This window comes from Microtus pennsylvanicus, chromosome 10, assembly GCF_037038515.1.
Source record: "Microtus pennsylvanicus isolate mMicPen1 chromosome 10, mMicPen1.hap1, whole genome shotgun sequence".
Taxonomy (NCBI): Eukaryota; Metazoa; Chordata; class Mammalia; order Rodentia; family Cricetidae; genus Microtus; species Microtus pennsylvanicus.
Genome location: NC_134588.1, coordinates 82084870 through 82103978, shown reverse-complemented (window position 1 = coordinate 82103978; position 19109 = coordinate 82084870). Strand labels below are relative to the sequence as shown.

The window sequence follows — 19109 nt, the reverse complement described above, 5'->3', positions numbered from 1 at the left end:
AAGGCCTGCCCATGAGTGTTTATAGTATATACAATTGCTAAAACTTTGAAGCAACCAAAAAGACCTTCAGTAGGAAAAAGGCAAAGCAAACTAGTACATCCATGGTTACTCAAAGCTAAGAAGAAATGACCCATCATGGAGCTCAGGAGATGGCTCTGTTGAAGTGCTTGCTATGCAACATGAGGGCCTGAGTTCAGATTCCGAGGACCCTTTAGAAAGCTGGGCACATTGGCACATACCTGTAATCCCAGAGCTGGGAGTTGGGGGCAGAAAATAGGATTCCTAGATCTTGTTGGCCAGCCAGTCTAACCTAAGTGGTAAGTTCTAGTTTTAGTGAGAGATGTTGCGCTCAGTGTCAACTACGGGTGTCTTCACACATAATACACACAAGCACACACGCATGCAAACACATACACACACATATACCACACACAGCACACAAATCCAGGTTACCAAGTGAAAAAGCCAGAAAGACTGCATTCTCTAAATCCAACCACGTTCTCTTGGGGGAGGAGACATCTCTAGAGAGATGGCAAGCTGTGAGTCAACCAGGACTGGGGCCACCGGATGCCTTTCCCTTTAGGCATAACGGCTTGCCCCAGGGCTGAGACAGCACCAGGAGTTTTACAGCGAATTCACACTTGCAAGAGCTGTCCACCAGAACCTAGGATACCCTCAGTTAACCTGCCAAGGACCAGAGAGGGAATGACCAATAGCTAGACAGAAGAGGGATACACAGTGCTGGTGAGCAAAGAAAATACATAAGGAGAGATTTAGGTTCGAGAAGGAGAGAAGGACAAGAGAACATGGAAGAAAGAGGGAGACACCTGGAGCCAGTTAGGCAGCCACCAGTCAGCCGACATGAAAAGCAGTGAAAGTAAGATATACAGAAGGAAGAAAGGAAAAAGCCCGGAAGCAAAAGGTAGGTAAAGAGAAACAGGATAATTGAAGTTAAAAGAGCTAGCCAGAAATGAGCCTCAGCTGGGCTGAGCATTCAAAACTAATAATAAATTTCAGTGTCATGATTTGGGGACTGGTTGGTAGCCCAAAAGAGAAAGCCTGGTGCAGTTTTTTATTCTAAATTCTAGCAGTTTTTCTTTCCTAGAATGACTTTTATTGCACTCCACTGGTTGTTGAGCCCTGAGGTATGCAGGACTTAGAAGGGGGCAGGGCTTCTGAAACTCAGAGGCAATGAGAACAATCATTTCAAATGGCGTCACTCCCCAGCTTCACACTGTCACTCTTGTGCCCCTCCACAGTCCTCCACAGCCAGCAGGGCACACAGATAGTAGTCACTAGTGTCTCCTCCCTGGCCTTCTCTATTTTTAATTTTTTAAAGACTGTCAAGCAGCCCAAACCATATGGTTCGTGGATGCCAGCTCTGATTGTTTGCCGCATAACAAGTCATCCCAGAACTCAGTGGCTCCAAACAACAGTTACTTCATTTTGCTGGTAAGTCTGCAGCTTGGGCTAGGCAAAGTGGAGATGTCGTGCCTCTCCTCTGGGGCATCTTTCTCAGAGGACAGCAGAATATTTGCTGGGCTACAAGCCAGCCAGGGCTGAGGCAGGGGGCCACATTCTCTCATCCTGTGAGCCTGCACATTTGGCCTGCATTTCCTGAGTAGCTGTTTGTAGTCACAGAAATAGTGCAACCTCCACAATCCTCACAGATGTCTTGCTATGCATCCCAGCTCTGAGTTTAAACCAACTTTCTGTTGGTTTGTGTTTGTATGTGTTTGAGACAAGATCATACTATGTAGCCTAGGTAGGCCTTGGTCTTTCAATTCTCCTGCTTCAGTCTCCTGAGTGCTGGGATTACAGGTATGTGCCAACATGGTTGGCTTAAACCTAGCCCTTTTGTATAGTACCATAACTATAGAATCCATTTGGTGTTTATTTGAAAGCTAATAAGTGTGTGGACTTGCTACAATTGCCATAGTTAACCAGCATAGCCCCATTCTGTTTCACCCATGATGTGGTTGCTCAGACAAGTTTTCCTTGGTGGCAGCGGTGGGCATTTTTGCCCCTATAAGTGGGTGGTAGACACTGGATCAGTCTTCAAGAAGGCTGTTGGGGGTTTTGCCTCTCTCGGGTCCAGATGTTAAGCTCAGTGTGAATACATCTCATTGTGCCCTTCCTTCCTTTGTGAGAGAAGCCAGTTAGGCACAGCTGCAACTCCAGAAAGCCCACACAGTCTAAGCAAGCCACTTCCCCCAAGTCGGCCTCCACCAGAAGTACTCTGGGCTTTGTGCCTGAATGCTGTGGTCAGGGTTACCATTTGCTTCCTGAACTTCAGTATTATAGTTAACAAAAGCATACCACAACCATTAGTCATCAGTATATTTTTATCCAGAAATGGTTGGTTTTATTCATTTTCCCATTCTTCCCTTTGTTCTGCCATCTGGCAGCTTCTTTTAATTGCGAGAGTCTTTTTGTTCTGCCACCATTATTTGCTGTTGCCCTTCTGTCTGCATGACAATTCTGAATTGTCATTAGAAAGTGACTCTTGGGAGGGTCTGGGCTCCAGCAGGACACGATGCCTAGGATTGTCACTCACTGAGGGGACTAGCTGTAGCAGGTCTGAATTCAGGACGAGCCTTTCTATATAGCTTCTCATGCTGGTTTGGGTCATCTTGGCATGAAGTGGTGATAGGCATTTTTAAGAGAATTCCTGTCTCTCTAGTTTGGGGGCAGGGAAGCAGCATGGACTGTGGGCAGCCATATCTGGAGCCACATCCAGCCTGCCAGCTCCCGCCTCCTGGCAATGCCTGAACTGAGAGAGCAGGCAGAGACTGTCCTCTGGTGGGAGAGGTCCTGCACCATCCCCCGGGCCGTTCCAGGGCACAGGAATCCCAGGACTTCCTGAGGGATTCTGAATTGTTCATCCCTGCTCATTTTCTCAAAACTTGACTCATGCCAAGCCTTTGCAAGCTGTGAGTCAACCAGGACTGGGGCCACCGGATGCCTTTCCCTTTAGGCATAATGGCTTGCCCCAGGGCTGAGACAGCACCAGGAGTTTTACAGGGAATTCACACTTGCAAGAGCTGTCCACCAGAACCTAGGATACCCTCAGTTACCCTGCCAAGGACCAGAGAGGGACTTCCCTGCCAGAGCATGGGAAGAGTGCAGTTTTCATTTCATACAGTTTTATAATTTTGTTGTTTTTTGGGACAGGGTTGCGCTAAGTATTCCTGACTGTCCTGGAACTTAATATGTAAACTAAGTTGGCCTAGAACTCACAGAAGTCTGCCTCTCAAGTGACTCCATGGCACATGTGCCCACATACACAGGCACACTCGCGTGTACACACACACACACACTCACCCTCATGGTTTGGGTTTTTTTCTTTTTTCTTTTGGTCTTTCAAGACAGGGTTTCTCTGTATAACACTCATGGTTTTAAAGGAGTTAAATAGCAACATTAAAGAAGCAAATTTCATCCCTCAAGATAAAAAGCTAGGCAGGAAAGGAAAGAAACAACAGCAAGCGGTTTCTGTTCCTTTGAGGCTGGGATGATCAGATGAAACTTCCGGGTTGACAATCTAGGTTTCTTATCTTTCTTGAGGGCAGGGTATACATCCAAAGAGACTGTGTAAATGCCCTGGGAATTTTTACATCTTGGAACTAGAATCGGTTCTGGTCTGTCCTAACTGTAGCTGGAATATTGGAGGTGTGAACAAGGACAGGGTCAGACCTGCGTCACACAGAACACACCTCTTCCATGTCTTCACCTAAGGCTGAGATGAATTACCGGTACTCAATGGAAGTATGACCAGCCCCCATTATACACGAAGCAGCAGCTCACTCAGAAAGATCCTCAAGTCAAAGCCAGTCCTATCAGGATGATGGTCGCTGCCCACTCCAAAACTAAGATAGTCTTACCTGGAATAAACAGGGTTTTACTTGTTTAATGGTTAAGGTCAGACTCAGTCCTTAATTGTACTTCAATGAAGGATTTGCTTTCAAGAAATGTGTTTGTTTTTCAAATCTGTTATTGTAGGAAATAATGAGTATTCTGACTAGTGGGAAAAAAAATAGTATGTTTGGTTTGTACATAGATGTGGTCTTTCTCACAGCCTTCCTGCACAATGGATTTTAACAGGCTCAGCAGGGAATGGCTCTGGGCTTCCACAAGTGGCATATGTTTCAGGAATTTTGCCTTTAAGCATTTCCCTTCAGTGTATCTGAAGCACCTCTACATCTCTTGTTTCTTGAATGGTTTTACAATTCTTTGAATATATGGACAAAGGGGAAAATTAATCCCAAGTGTTTTGTTACTTATCAGGTGGTATATGAAATATTTTCTACTGTTGGGGCAAAAAAGAGGCAAATTTCAGAAGACTATCCATTCTGTACTCAAAAAATAATAAAATAATAAAAATAAAAGAAACAATTGCTCTGTATAGAAGTAAAATACTTTTTAAATGGCTTTCAAACATTGGTTGCAAAGAAAGTATCAGTGGCCTATAAATGACGTCGCTGTGCTACCCATGGCTTCTCAGCTTCTGGTGCGCATCTGTTACTGTGCACAGTCCTTGCTCTGTGCTTCTGTGGGCCCTGAGAAAACACCTGCTGTGACGCGCTGAGCTGAGTTTGTGACTGCAGCAGGCTGGCCAGGCAGCTCCCAGCCTCTCTGCACGAGGGAGACCTATTGGGTGCAAACTCACCTGAGCACAGCTAAATCGATTGGCTAAGGTCTCTGGAATCCCTGGATGAGACGCTTTGGAGGGAATAATTCTATTACTCATGCTTTCCTAGCCTGGCCTTGCTCAACATTTTCCAGCCCCCGCCCCCTCCCCACTTCCACAGCACTGCATTCCTGCAGAGATTCCAAGCCTGCCCACACTGCCACCACGACAGCAAGGCACACGTGAGAAAGCCTCGCTGTTTCTAGGGCTACATATCTGCCACTGCTGGTAGCTCTGACTTTGCCACCGCATCCGAACAGAGTCCCTGTTGACCAGAACAGGATGATTCACCATGGCAGCTCTTTTCACAGCTTTTGCTTCGAGAGTCTGTTTTTTACCACGGAAAGTGTTTGAGGCTTGGAGAATATGGATACTGTGTCACTAGATCAACAATGAAAGAATAAAACGGAAAGAAAAAAAAAACAACCAGGGCTCTGTGGGATTGTAAAGTAGCAACTTATGTCTATTTGTTATTTTAGCATTTAAAACTAATTGCGTAGTAGGAAGAAGGTGTGGTTTGAAAAAGAGTGTGAATAGAAAATACCACAAAATGTCTGTCATTATGTAGAAAGGAAGAAGGAACTGCCTCTCCCATCTTCTTACAGTTCCCAGGGTGGGACCAAGGGTGGGACCCTGTGCCACGGACGTGCCTTTCCACCCTCTGGGTAGAGACGGTCCTGTGGAAAGGCACGCTGGCACAGCCCACTCCACTGACCACACACCTTTTCTAGTCCCTCTCATACAACCGCCCATAGAGAGCTGCTGTCACCAGACCAGAGGACAGTCCACTCTTCCTCAAGAAATAGTGGTCATTTTCCCACCCGAGCTGGTCAGGGGTATCCAGAGTCATCCCTGAGGTGAGAAACAGAGGAAAGATATAGGAAGTGCTGAAGTTCCCCCACAGGTGAAAGTCAAACAGGCCTTGTGCCTCTGAGATCTCCTGCCCACAAGTGTCAAAGCCGAGGCCCCCACACTTGACCAGGGCACAGACTTGAATGTAGTAAGTGCCGTGTACCGTGTGGAGCCCATCAAAGACACCCAGGGCGTACAGCTCTTCGGACAGGGTGGGTCTCTCGTAGAGTAAGTGACAGCAGAGACCGTTGGAGCAGACCTGGACATAGCCTTCCTTTCCCCAGACAGGCACCAGGGTGAAGTTGTCGTACATCATCTCTGAGTGGAAAGTAGGTGGTGCGTTCATGTCCCACTTGGCAGCCTCCTCACAGTGCACTTCCTGGGCGTCCTTCTCACAGGACAGGTCACCGGCCAGGATTTTTAAGAACTTACTATGGGATGGGTCCGTTTCACTAGTTGCATTCTCTATCCCAACAAGTCCCAGGGGGTTTGTGGCTACCTGGGCAATTATAAGGTGGCCTTCGGGGTTGTCCATGTCATGGTACCAAAAGGACTTCAGAGGGGTGTGGATGCCACTGCCAGTCATCCCCAGAGTCGGGTGGTGGATGTTAGCTGCCAGAACACTGACACCAAAGGCAGTGGCGAATGCTTTCTGGATTTCAATGGCTGCCAAGAGCGGCAGCTGGTTCATCCAGGCCGTGGGGTACACAATGTGCTTCACCTTGGAGTCTCTGAGGAGTTGGATGGCGGGCTCAAAGAACAGGATGTCAAAGCAAGTGAACATGCCAAACTGGCCCGCAAAAGGGGTATCAAAGGTGACAAGGTCCACATGAGCAGGGGTATCAAAAGCCGCCTCAAAGTACAGATTGTGCTTACGGTAGCGGGCAACAAGGGTTCCATTGTGGCTGAACACCACATCTGTATTAAATTGGTATCTCCCGTCATCTGGGCACCTGGGGTCACTGCGAAGGCAAGGCTCTTTTGTTCCAAGATTGGCCACCAAGAACATCTGTCCCTTGATGGCCATACAACTCAGGCGCTGGAGGACCTGGGGTGGACAATAAATAAAATAAGTTTAAATACTGCCTTTTGGATCATATTTTGGTAAAGAAGTTCCTGTATTGTGTCTGTCATATATAAACAGCTATCATAAGTCAGAGGGAAAACACTGTGAGAGTGTACAGAGGCTAGGAACATGTGATTCACAGGACAAATGTAAGAGGCACCTGCAACTAAACTCAGTAGTGACGACAAAATGTAAATTCAGGGAGCCTTTGTTAGAATGGCAAAAGCTCAAGGAAGTATTGCATCTAATGTTGACCCAAGGGCAGAAAAACAGACTCACAAATTAGTACTGGAGGTATGTAAAATGAGACAAACATCTTTTAACCCCGAAATTTAGTATTTGAAAAATACATTAGATATTAATTAAACTAATTAAATTCCATTTCCAAGAGTTTTGCAGGAAAACTTGAACATGCTTACAAAAATATACATACAGAATGCTCACTGAAGCAGTGCTTAAAATAGCAAGCGGGAAAAGAAGGGAGCTTGTCTCCTGCTCAGCCGGAGGTCAGCGGAGGGGGAGAAAAGAAAGCACAGCACACCACTGTTGGAAGGAAGCTTCCAGAAAAGCCAGTGGATGAGGGCCAGGCAGTGCTGAGCTGAACTTTTAGAGTGTTTTGTTTTGTTTGAACTTGACTTGCTTAATATGTTTCAGTTTGCGTGTGTTTCTTGTGTAATTCACCAGTGAAAAGCCCGGGAGCTGAGTAATGTCCTAGATTAGTTAACAAGGGGCCTGGGGCGTTTGGGTTCGGTGGTTTGGAGCCCAGACCTCCTTCAGTCCTCAGGCAGCATGCTGTGGCTTTCGGCCAAGGACCTGGTTCTGCTCAGCCTACTGGTCCTCTCACCTACCTCCGTGTCATTGAACCGAAAGGGCTCCAGACAGGGGTTCCACCTGACCAGCCTGGGAGATGGCATGAAGTCCAAGAATGGGTAAATGGATGTTCTTGTGAAGTTGAACCCATGGATGCCATCTTCTGGGAACACTATAATCTGCACACCCTGTAAGTAGAAAGACAGAGGAGAGTGTCAGGAGGTAAGGAAGCACCACGTTCTTGGCTGCCAAACATCAACAAGCCGACGGACGGGGCTGGGAAGAAGATGGCTCAACTCAGCTCAGTGGGAAGGCTTGCTCTCGGGCCATCAGTTGACCGCCCAAGTGCTGGACGTGGCCGCACGTGTGTCCGCGTCCTGGAAGAAGAACCACCAGCATGTGGGGATGGAGGGAGGGGGGAGCAGACGCCTCTAGTCCAGCTGCTCTTGCCCATCCTCTCATGCCTAAGTCAGCTGGGGAACTTCTGGGAAAAACTCTGATATGGAGGCCCATCCATAAAACAGCCGACTGGAATGTGGGTGAGCCCTGGCTGCAGTGTTTGTTCAAAAGATTCCACTGTGTAGTCACAGTTGGACTCTGGGGGCCATGGATGAGCAGCAAGTGTGCGGTACACAAAGCAGCTCCCACCCGGGACTTAAGAGTCCCTTTAGGGGCTCTTGCTGCTCTGCGGGCCTCTCCCCACACTGTGGCATCTACAGCAACTTAGGGAGAGAGAAACAAACAGGGCAGCCCTCCGCCCTGTCTCACCTCGCGCTCCGGGGGCTCTCCAGCTCTGTGGATGAAAATGTCAGGCCTAGATGTCGGCCCAGTGCGGAGGGTGGAGGCGGCAGGTAGCGACGGCGGCCACACACAATAGCAGGCGCGCCAGCACTTAGTTCCTCAGGGAACTGCAATTTTATTTAGGTTTGTTTACCCACTCCAAAGTTTAACCATATAAAAATCTGCAAGACCAAACACCTTAAATCCATCAGTGCATATCTCTAACACAAAGATGCCTGTCGCCATTCTGCCAGTCCTTTTCCCCGTGTGTCTGGGTGCTGATGAGATGGTATATTGTGTAGCATTTGTCCTTCTCATAGAGAACAAGCAGACATGCCAACTGTAAGGGCCACCTCATACATAAGATGCCACCATTTCTCCTCCATTGATCATCCGAATGCAACCTCTGCAGTAAAACCAAAGCTGAGGCAGCTGTCGGTGTGTGGTCTGTGTGTGGCGCTCACTACCCTGACTGAGAGGTGTTCATGTCTTTAGTTGGCTTCCACTTAGAATACAGTGAATTTCACATGTGAAACCGCTGGGTTAAAGAGCGGGAAAAGTTTTACATTCTTTTTTTTTTTTTTCCATTTTTCAAGACAGGGTTTCTTTGTGTAGCCCTGGCTATCCTGAAACTCACTCTGTAGGCCAGGCTAGCCTCAAATTCACAGAGATCATCCTGCCTCTGCTTCCCAGTGCAACCACCATTGCCCAGCAAGTTTTACATTCTTAATACGCATCGACAAACTGGTGTGGCTCCCCATAGCACTGAGTGACAATGACCTTCCCATTGCACAATGAGCCTTGACGGTGCAAACAAACTGATCACAAACTCAAGAAGGAGATGGCCTGCCTTCCCAGACTAGCAGGCTTGCTACAGAGTTAGGCGATTTGACTGTGTACAGAATATGCCACCACTGCCTTTTGTTAATTAAAAGATTACTCCAAGGAGATGGAGGTTGGAGGCTCCTGAGCTCAAGGCCAGCCTAGCTAACAGTTGAGCCTGGTTCATCAAAATCAAAATGGAACAAGTCCTCACACTGAAGACTGCATCTGTGTCTTGAGGAACAGTTGCTTATTTTAGCTAGCAACAAATTCTCCCGGTCACTGCTGGGTCACTGGCAACATTCCCTTTTTCAAATTCCTACCATGATCAAATGAGTTAAATAAAAACTTTTTATTATGTATTTGCATGAGTCCCTTCTGGGGGGGGGGTCCGAGACAGGGTTTCTCTGTGTAGCCCTGGCTGTCCTGGAACTCACTGTAGACCAGGCTGGCCTCGAACTCACAGAGATCCGCCTGCCTTTGCCTCGGCCGGGATTAAAGGCCCGCACCACCACCACTTGGCTATGAGTCACTCTTTTAACGTTTTGAAAATTATACTTGGAGAGAGGTTTTCCTTTATTCAGAAAAAAACCAAAACAACAAAACAAAAACACTTGAAGGAGTCTTACGGAGCCTGCCATTTCAGTTACGTCTACACATTGACTACAGTGCTTCGGCTGGGTCCTGACAGGCCTAATGAGCTCAAGAACTCCTGAGGAATGAAGGTCACCAACCCTTGGGACTGCACAGTCTAATCTTTAGGGCTGACTTGTTGTCCCTCTATGCCAGGGGTCCTGTGGGGAACTCTTGTCTTCAGTGCATCTGATGTAAGACGTGGATGCCGCAAACACAGCGTAGGAGCTAAGGCGCTGGACAATACAAAGCAGCCCTGTGAGCCCCTGGCACGACTCACACAACCATGTTTGGGAGTTCTAAGCTGGAGATTCGGTAGTCACCATGGACAGATGGAGAAGCCAGGTGAGCCTGCAGGTGCTGAGGAGGCACCGTGCCATTCAGTGCCCTCCGCCACAGGGCCTGCCCTTGTGTGGGTCAGGGCTGGTAGGAGGCCTGAGAGTACAGCTGGGATTTATTTTACACTGACTTCAGCAGAGACATAAAAGGGATAAGTATCAAATGCATGAATGCTATGTAGATGTCAGTAAAGATCCCTAAATAGCCCAACAGGCCGGAGCAGGGAACAGCTCGGATGGGAAGGCTTGCTCAGGTTGTCAGCTGACTGCCCAAGTGCAGGGGGGCCGCACACAGCCTCGTGTGTAAAGGAACAGGAGGTCCTAAGTGCCCTGGAAACACAGTGTGATGTGACTGCCAGGAGTCCACTGGGGACATCACCTGGAGCAAGAAGGCTGGGAGAAGCCTGCCACCCACCCTGCCACCCACCCTGCCACACAGCAGTGCATTCGTGCCCACAGTTCTAAGAGAAGTCTGAAGAGGACTGGAAGCTCGGGCTTTTCCGGGGGGACTGGGGCAGGTGTGCAGACGTTGGAACTCAGCGGCTTTTCAAGGTCAGACTGTGGTCAAAACCTTCCCAGAAGTAGCACACCTGGGAAATAGTGCGTCCTGAGCTACTGAGGGGGGCCGAGAAGCCAGGTGCCAGGTGGGGACAAGAGAGGAGTGCCATCCACGAGGAATGCTGGACCATATACACTAACTAGCCCAGGATTTTAAAATGCACCAAGAAGTGGTAGCTATGTCCTTTTGGGTCACGAGGTGTGGGCATGGGGTGGTGGGTCTGTTGGCATGGCCAGGTCCACACCAGCAGCAAAGGCAGGGCATTGGCTCATCGTCATTAGCACAGCAGGCCTTCCTCAAGCAGCTGGGCTTGGCGGCCCCACCAACAGGGAAAAAACTCAGATCCTCTTGGTTCCAGACTTCCCCACCCCACAGTTTCTTCTGAGAGCAGCACTTCCTCCCCTGTCCCAGGGGAGCCTATCCTCCAACCCCACCCTTCCTGGCTGGCAGAAGAGGAAAGACAGCCAAGAGGAAGTCCTTACAAGGCCTGGGGTCCTATTCCGTCTGGACTAAGGGCTCCCCATCTGCACGAAGTGCACCACAGACAATGGGCAGACAGCCAGCGGCAGTTCTGTGGGCACTTACAAGTTCCTGTAAGCTTTGAACGCCTTTCTGAGCATGGAGTTCACTGTGCTCAATGGTTTTCAAGTGGGTTTTTTTCTGTTGTTGTTGTTTGTTTCTGAATATCATTAATCCCCCGGGGATGTGCTGTGCACACTCCCACAGCCCAGACTGCACCCATTCTGGAACAGTCGGCTAGGGCACCAGACCCAAACTCCAGCTCTTGTTTACTTCACCGTCAAATCCCAGGCAAAGCCACCCAAGACCTAAGCAGGGGCTTCTTCAGCTTGGGGAAAACACTCCTTGGAGATGACCTTGCTTAGCTTACTGGTCCTGACTCTGGAGGTCAGGAGTGGGGCCCGATTTAATAAGCGGCCATGTGCGGTTGGTTGGGCCGCTGACTAACTTCTGAGAAGCAAGATGCCAGTCAGCTGACCCATCAACTCAGACCAGAAAGCTGACGCATTTCTCAGGGGGGCCTTGAGAGGCTGCGGTTTCTCCTTGCTCAGAGCAGCTGGCTCTGCTAAGGACAAAAAGGGCTCTTGCCTTCTGGGCTGCAGCCATCACTTGCTGTTCATAGATGTCGAGGTTCTGCTTCATGAGCTCCAGGGCCTGTTGGCGGCTGGTGAGCTCCAGAGGGTTTGGGCTCAGGACCGACCGGTGCTCATACACTGCAGCAATGTAGTGCTTGGCCTCGCGGTGCTCCAGGGAGCCTGAGCCGAGGCCCAGCGCAAGCGCACAACAGCCGAGGAAGAAGACAGCAGGCGTGGTACGGGCTCCAGACATAATGCAGACCATAAATCTGGAACGAACCGGCAAGGGGAGAAGAACTGAATAAGGAGGGCTGCCAAGGACTGAACTTTCGCAGATGTGATTTATTAATCCTGGCAATTACACTCGCCCGCAGTGATGCTGCGGCTCAAAGAGTTTGTTTCATGTCCCTAATAAAAGCCGTGTTTTTCTCTCCAAACACGTAGAGCTGCATTTCAAATGGCTCGCTGTGTTAATAGACTGGTTTCAGAACATTTGCAAAACAGACTCGGTGTTTGCCTCTGTTTTCTTACGCAGCATGCAGGAAGCCTGCAATGCGCCACTGCCTTGCTAGCCAGGCGCCTACACTGTGTGCTGCAGGAACTGTGCGGAATTTTTGACACAATTTCTGTGATATATTTGACGCTCTGTCGGAGCCTTCCTACTCAGTGCTACAAGTCAGCCCTCTATGACAGCTGTAAAGGTCGTGAGGCTCCTGAACACAGAGCAGCTTCCTAGCTGACATTCTTCAGTCTATTTGGGGGCCATCAGGAGTCCTAGCATTTGCTGTATCACCCACAGGGCAGCCATACCCAAGTTTCCCAGTCAGAGCTCTGCAAGGCTTTCCGCTCGAACCTGGGTGAGTCTTGCCAGCCACTGCTTTCTACACCTTTGTCTATGCTACTCCAAATCACTTGCTAAAACACACATCTGTTTGGGGTAGCGGTGACGCAGGCTGTTAATCCCAGCACGTGGGAGGCAGAGGCAAGCGGATCTCTGTGAGTTCAAGGCCAGCCTGGTCTACAAGAGCCAGTTCCAGGATAGGTTAAAAAAAAATGGAAATAAAAATCCTTCTTACAGTGATAACATGGGATTTTTCCAGAAAATAAATTGGAATTTTGTTGTGAGTATGTGAGTAGACTCTACTTACCATAGACAAAAGTGAATGACACTTCTGTATCCTCCCTTGTCCTGTCCCTGACATAGAAATAGTTGCTCTCCATAATTGCATGTGTCACTAAGTGTTTTTCAGTGACTGGCCCGATTGTGCCTTGAAAAAAACCCCTGGTTTCCTAGCTAAGCCCCTCCCCTGGAGGTGTACTACAGTCAAGCGGCTGCCCTGTGGAGACAGACAGGGGCTGACAGCCACCCAAGAAGAATTCTGGTTCAAAGCCAACGTAACAACGACAAATCAAGGAATCCCACTGCTGTTCTTTAAAATGGCATCCCATCCAAAAAAATGACATCCAAGCCTCAACTCGGGATGCGTATGTTTATATCCCAAACAAACCGCCTGGGCTGCTATTAGTCTTCTTTTTATTATTTGGCTAAAAGTTCCAGAAACAAGCCATATTTATTACAGCCAAGACTAGACATAGGGATCCTCATTCAGAACCCTTCGACATCAAACTCTCCTCAGGGAGCTGCCTTCTTCCTCCACCCCCATCACATCTGAAACTGCCATTCGTTTCACCGGGGAATAAATGGACCATACAAAGCCCAGGGTTTGCTGCCACTCATCTGGACACTGTAAGCAATGTTGTAGGGCAAGAACAAGGGCCTTTGAGTGAGCAGTCACGAGTTTTGGAGTAGACACAAAGGAGTAATTGATAAGCTTTCTTATTGGAACTTTGTCTGCAAAGACACCAAGGAATAATTTTACATGCTTCAAAAAAATCTACTTTGCATTCCTCTTTGAAAGGACAGTAATGGGGCGGCCTGGGCGAGGTCACAGTAATAGTGACAATACTTTTAAAGCCCAAGTTGATGGCCCCTTGAGGAGGTGTGGAAACTGGCTGAGGTCGAGGGACACATAAGGCAGGCCTTGCTGGTGGCAAGTCAGGGACTCCCAGGCTAAGAGGGGCCTTGACAGTTTCTGTGTGCAGATATGGGCACACAGGGAAGGGACGGAACTCACAAATGGCAGCCTAGGGCTCTGCCACTGAGCCTCACCCAGGCCCTGAGATACAGATATCTAACTGCAATCCAAGGAAATAACAAGGAAACTGCAGGACCAGCAAAATACCACATTCCTTTCTATTTTCAGAAAGTGAAATTTGTGTTCTTTGTAGAAGGAGTACAGTAGGAAAGTCCCAAGTTGCAATTGTATGTGTGTGTGTGTGTGTGCGTGTGTGTGAACAAAGGTAGATCGATAATTAGAGGCTATGCACAGTTAACCAGGTATTCACGCTTCAAAGACTCAGGCTTAACGAGGTAGGAGAGAATGACTAATTACAATAAAAATAGCTGCAAGAGTTTGCCCTTCCCCAATGGCAGCAAAGCGGGAGACATTCTCACCAATGCTGTGAAGCTGGCTTCCTCTCTGCACTTGGCATCACACAGTCTCAGGAAAAACATAAGGAGGCTGAGCAAGGACGCCGAAGGGCTCAGCAGCAGCAGAAGGGTGCTCAGTTTTAAAGTGACAGAGTCGGGAACTAGGGAGGCAGCTCAGCTGTCAGAGTGCTCGTCTGATATGCACAAAGCCCTGGCTTTGATCCTAGCGCTGCACAAACCAGCCATTGTGGAGTGTATCCCTAGAATCCCAACACCCAAGAGGTGCACGCAGAAGAACCATTAGTGCAAGGTCCTGGATCAGGGGACATGGCTGGGGAGTAAAGTGGCTCTAAATTCAGACCCCAGCATCCACATAAAAGCTGGCATGAGGGCACACCAGTTACCTCAGAACCGGGCACGGGGGCGCACCTGTAACCCCAGCACTGCAAGGGATGGACATAGGTTGATCTATATGTCAGGCTAGCCACTGGACCCTGAGTCAATGCGAAGCTCTGTCTCAAAAAAGAAAAAAAAACAGTAAAGAATGCTAGAGGAAGTCTGCTGATGCTGGCCTCCGCCATGGGCACGCGCATCACATATACCACACACTGCAAAACAAAAAGAAAGTCAAGGTCATCCTTACCTTGAAACAGAATTCAAGGGCAGCTTGTGTTAAAGAGGGGGCAGGGAGGAAGGGATGTTCTGGAGTGGCCAGCACTTCTAGATACATGTAGATGAGGCAGTTGCTAGGTACTGACTCATGATGTACAGATACTGGGATGCAGGGCTTCCTGGAACAGGGGCTCTGGAGCCAAGGAGTTTTTGGAAACCCAACCAGTGGCCCATCTTTGGAGATGGCCAGGACCTTAACCAAACAGCCAGAAGTAAGTGTCTGGCCCAACATGGTGGTAACAGTCCTTTTACTGCAGGAACAGGGAACTGAACTGTGGCAGGGCCTCGACCAATATACAGCTGAGGAGACAATGTGCCTGCCCTCTGTGGGCGTGCTCCACTCTGAGACAGGGTCTGGTCTCTGAGGTACCCCACTTCTAAGAAGATACTCACTCCAGACATCCATATACTAGCCAACTGAGCCAGGCCCAGGAACATGTCTGGAATGCATCAGTAAGCAAACAGGGCTTCTTGGAGCTCATCACTGGATACACAGGAGGCTGGACTTAAAGACGTTGGTTTCTATATGTCAGATAGCAATATGGGTAAAGGAGAAAAGACAGTGAGAGTGCACAGTTCGTGACAGTGTGGAGAGGAAGGTCGCCAACCTCTGACCTGAGGCAGCTGTGAGAGGCACACTGGACCTGGAGGAGGGTGCAAGGTAGCAGCATGCCCCTCCATTCAAGAGATGGCCGAGGAGCTGCATGGCTGGAGCAGGTGGGAAGGGGTGGTCAGAGGATGCAGGTGGGAAGGGGTGGTCAGAGGATGCAGGTGGGAAGGGTTGGTCAGAGGATGCAGGTGGGAAGGGGTGGTCAGAGGATGCAGGTGGGAAGGGGTGGTCAGAGGATGCAGGTGGGAAGGGGTGGTCAGAGGATGCAGGTGGGAAGGGGTGGTCAGAGGATGCAGGTGGGAAGGGGTGGTCAGAGGGTGCAGGTGGGAAGGGGTGGTCAGAGGGTGCAGGTGGGAAGGGGTGGTCAGAGGATGCAGGTGGGAAGGGGTGGCCAGAGGATGCAGGTGGGAAGGGGTGGCCAGAGGATGCAGGTGGGAAGGGGTGGTCAGAGGATGCAGGTGGGAAGGGGTGGTCAGAGGGTGCAGGTGGGAAGGGGTGGTCAGAGGATGCAGGTGGGAAGGGGTGGCCAGAGGATGCAGGTGGGAAGGGGTGGCCAGAGGATGCAGGTGGGAAGGGGTGGTCAGAGGATGCAGGTGGGAAGGGGTGGCCAGTGGAATTAGAGGAAGAGCGGTGTCTGGTCACTGGACTGAAGACCTCTGTGCACATCACTTGTCCTCCTCCCACATCTCATTAGAGGTGTTATGTTGTGGGAACTCCTTCAGCCAATAGCCTTTTAGATACCGGCCCCTTTCTTTGCTGGATACGGTTCCCAGCTTCCAGCACCGAGAGGACTGTGGATCTCTACCCTTACTGTCAGTTTTAACCCCAGTAAATAAACCCTTGTTATACTCCATTCTGGGCTCTTGTGGACCTCTCTAACAGGCCTACAGTGTTAAGCAGAATTATGGCCTGATTATCGTTTTCATTTGAAAATTTAGCACATACGAAGATGTCACTGTGTGTCAAGTTGACAAGGGGGGAACATAGTATGACTAATCTTGGTTGTCAACGTGACTACATCTGGAATCAACTAAAACCCAAGCTACTAGACACTCCATCAAGGTTTTTGTTGTTGTTGTTGTTTTGTTTTGTTTTTAATTATTTGAAGTAGGAAGATTTATCTATGTCTGGGCCCCACCTTCTGATAGCAGGTCACATAAATGAATACACAGGAGGAAACTTTGCCTTTGCCTGCCTGCCCTCAGCTTACCTGACCAATTCATCTATACTGTGGCTGCTGGTGATAAATCAGATTTCTTCAGGATTCCACTGTAGACTGAACACCAGCAGCTCCCCATGAATCTGCCCGGACCCCAGCTTCGCAGACTAAACAGTGAGCTGATTTTGGCCTTGCTGTCCCGAGGGAGCCATTGCTGGGCTACCTGGGTGACAGCCTGCAAGCCAGTTGAAAAGGTCAACTGTAAATAAACACAGCGTGGCAACCAGTGACGTGCGAAGTCACGGCTGAACCCACAAGAACAATAAGGAAAGTGCCAAGTCCTCTGAGGTGTGACTTTAAAGAAGATGAGGCAGAAATGGCTCGGTACTGCGCCTTGGACAGGGACCAAGTTCTGCTGCACTAATTAAACAGCTTAAACTAAGGGAGAAATCCAGAGATCATGACATGTTAGCTTACATTTCTCTGAGATGAGGTTCATTTGAGTAAAACCTCCCGAACTGCAGCTGTGGCTCTGCAGTCCAGCATTGGCCAGTTTGTGCAAGGCCCTAGGTCCTGGCCCACGACTGCGAACATCTTCCTGCAGTGCTGAAGGATTTCGGTAAGGAGGTGGTTGTTGTTTGCTGACTGCATTTGAATTTAAATCTTGGGGTCTTTGTGTGCGCCATCCGCTGTGGGAAAGCCCAACACACTGATTTTACAGGTGTGACTGCCACCTAGTGGCCCACCTGAGAATCACTACCACCCGTGGGTATTTATTTGACAGGCAGTAGCGGATGGGTTCTGTTTCCCTCCTTCCCTCACCTACATCATAATGAAAAAAGAAAACTTAATATATCTGATTTTTTTTTTAAGGATTTGGTCTTCCTAAACCAGGCGTCAGAAATATCACCTTTATTTCTCAGGTGTTTTTCCCATACAGCTAATGGGATCTGGGTACATTTTAAAGTGTTTTCATGAGCACCAAAGGATAGTGTTTTGAAACTATAATTCCAATTTTTCAGGAGACAGAGGCAAGAGGATTACCTACTTCAAGACCAGGCTGGGTAATATAGTGAGAGTTTGTCTTAAAATAGGTGATTTGAAGTGTGCCTCAATAGGCACCAATAGGGAATTGTGGAAATTACTCCTCCATTTTCCTGTTGAATTAATTAAAATTTAAATCATAAGAACCACCTTTGAAAGACGCAAAGTTGGCAACACAACTGGCCTGGAGTCCCCTGTCAACCCTGCCAGGGATGACAATCTCAGAAGACAGAACGAAGGCTGCCTTTTTCTATTAAATGCATGACGGACACCTAATCTCACGTGAACGAAGGTCACAATGTCTAGGTATGTGGCAGATGGAACCGGACAAGTGCTCCAATCAGTCCTGTCACCGTGTGCTCTTAGAAAGCCAGTCCTCTGGAAGAGCTGAAGACAGGGGCAGGCTGTACATGAGAGGGCCAAAGACTGCTCCTGTTCCCCACACCAAAATGATAGTCCTTCACAGGACAGTCTGTAAAAACACAAGTGATGGTGGGCAGTGTGTGTGTGTGTGTGTGTGTGTGTGTGTGTGTGTGTGTGTGAGAGAGAGAGAGAGAGAGAGAGAGAGAGAGAGAGAGAGGGAGAGGGAGCACAAAGGCCAAAGCAAAGAGTCCTACAGATAACAGGTGAAGGCACCTTCCTCCACAGAGCTGAGCGGCACAAACTGGCAAAGGTAACTATGTCCAGAGAGAGAGGAACAGAAAAACTCATGGATCTTGATGTCTTCAGTCCCTGGATCAGGAAGAGGAAGGAGCATGTGACAGATCGTATGGGACTAAGAGAAGCCAGTGGTGTTGTGTTCAGACAGAGGGCAGGACATGATAAAATGACAGCTCCCTGTTGGGGCCTGCTTACCCACTCAGCCCATGCTCAGCAACAGCAGTGCAGACTGTGGAGTGACTCACCAAGCGGCCCCAAGCATTTCTGCCTGGTCTGATTTGGTTAAATCGGGCATTATGTGATGAATGACGTCTATTTCTATAGCAAAGGTCCCAGCTCAGTCTCAGCGGTATCCTGATCCTGACACACGGCCAACTGTCCTATGCTTTCCAGTCTCTTAACTGGACAGGCCCGTGGCCTGTTTTCCCAAATCCTGCAGCTTTACCAAGCTTGAGGGGCCAAGTCCTCCAGACCTGGGGAAGCCAAAGGTGCTGCAGCTATGGCCGGGAAGGGAAGGTTCGGCTCCTTCCATGAATGTTGCAGGTTCTACACTTCTTAGCATTTACTGCAAAGCTGCGGTAGACATTCCAGTTCCTTGGCTGGAGAGAGGTGGCCCTTTACCTAAAAAGGGACTGAAGCCACAGCCAGGATTTCACATGTGTCGGAGTTCACACAGCCTTTCAATGCCTCAATCAAAACATGGAGGAAAGGTAGAATAAATACACCTGGGGCGGCTAAACAATTTGGAAATAAGCTCAAATATCTTGTGGCATGCACAAACAACTGCCAGACACCAGATATTTGGGACAGCTGTCTAAGAGATGAGGCAGTT

General features: G+C 48.9%; 1 protein-coding gene across 5 annotated transcripts in view; it reads right to left on the bottom strand.

Annotated features, from left to right (window-relative positions):
* Positions 1–4402: 4402 nt before the first annotated feature.
* Btd (biotinidase) overlaps positions 4403–19109 on the bottom strand; it is a 36272-nt gene continuing 21565 nt past the window's right edge. Inside the window, exons 1-4 of one of the 5 annotated variants that reach the window (XM_075988790.1) lie at positions 14157–14333; positions 11655–11910; positions 7454–7603; positions 5128–6587 (exon numbers count right to left, since the gene is read on the bottom strand). In XM_075988790.1, coding sequence (XP_075844905.1) covers positions 5415–6587; positions 7454–7603; positions 11655–11906 — 1575 coding nt within the window. In that variant the 5' untranslated portion in view covers positions 11907–11910; positions 14157–14333 and the 3' untranslated portion in view covers positions 5128–5414. Of the gene's footprint in view, positions 6588–7453; positions 7604–11570; positions 11911–14156; positions 14334–19109 lie in introns of those variants that run through there. The other 4 variants (XM_075988788.1, XM_075988792.1, XM_075988789.1 and 1 more) reach the window with 4 other exon arrangements.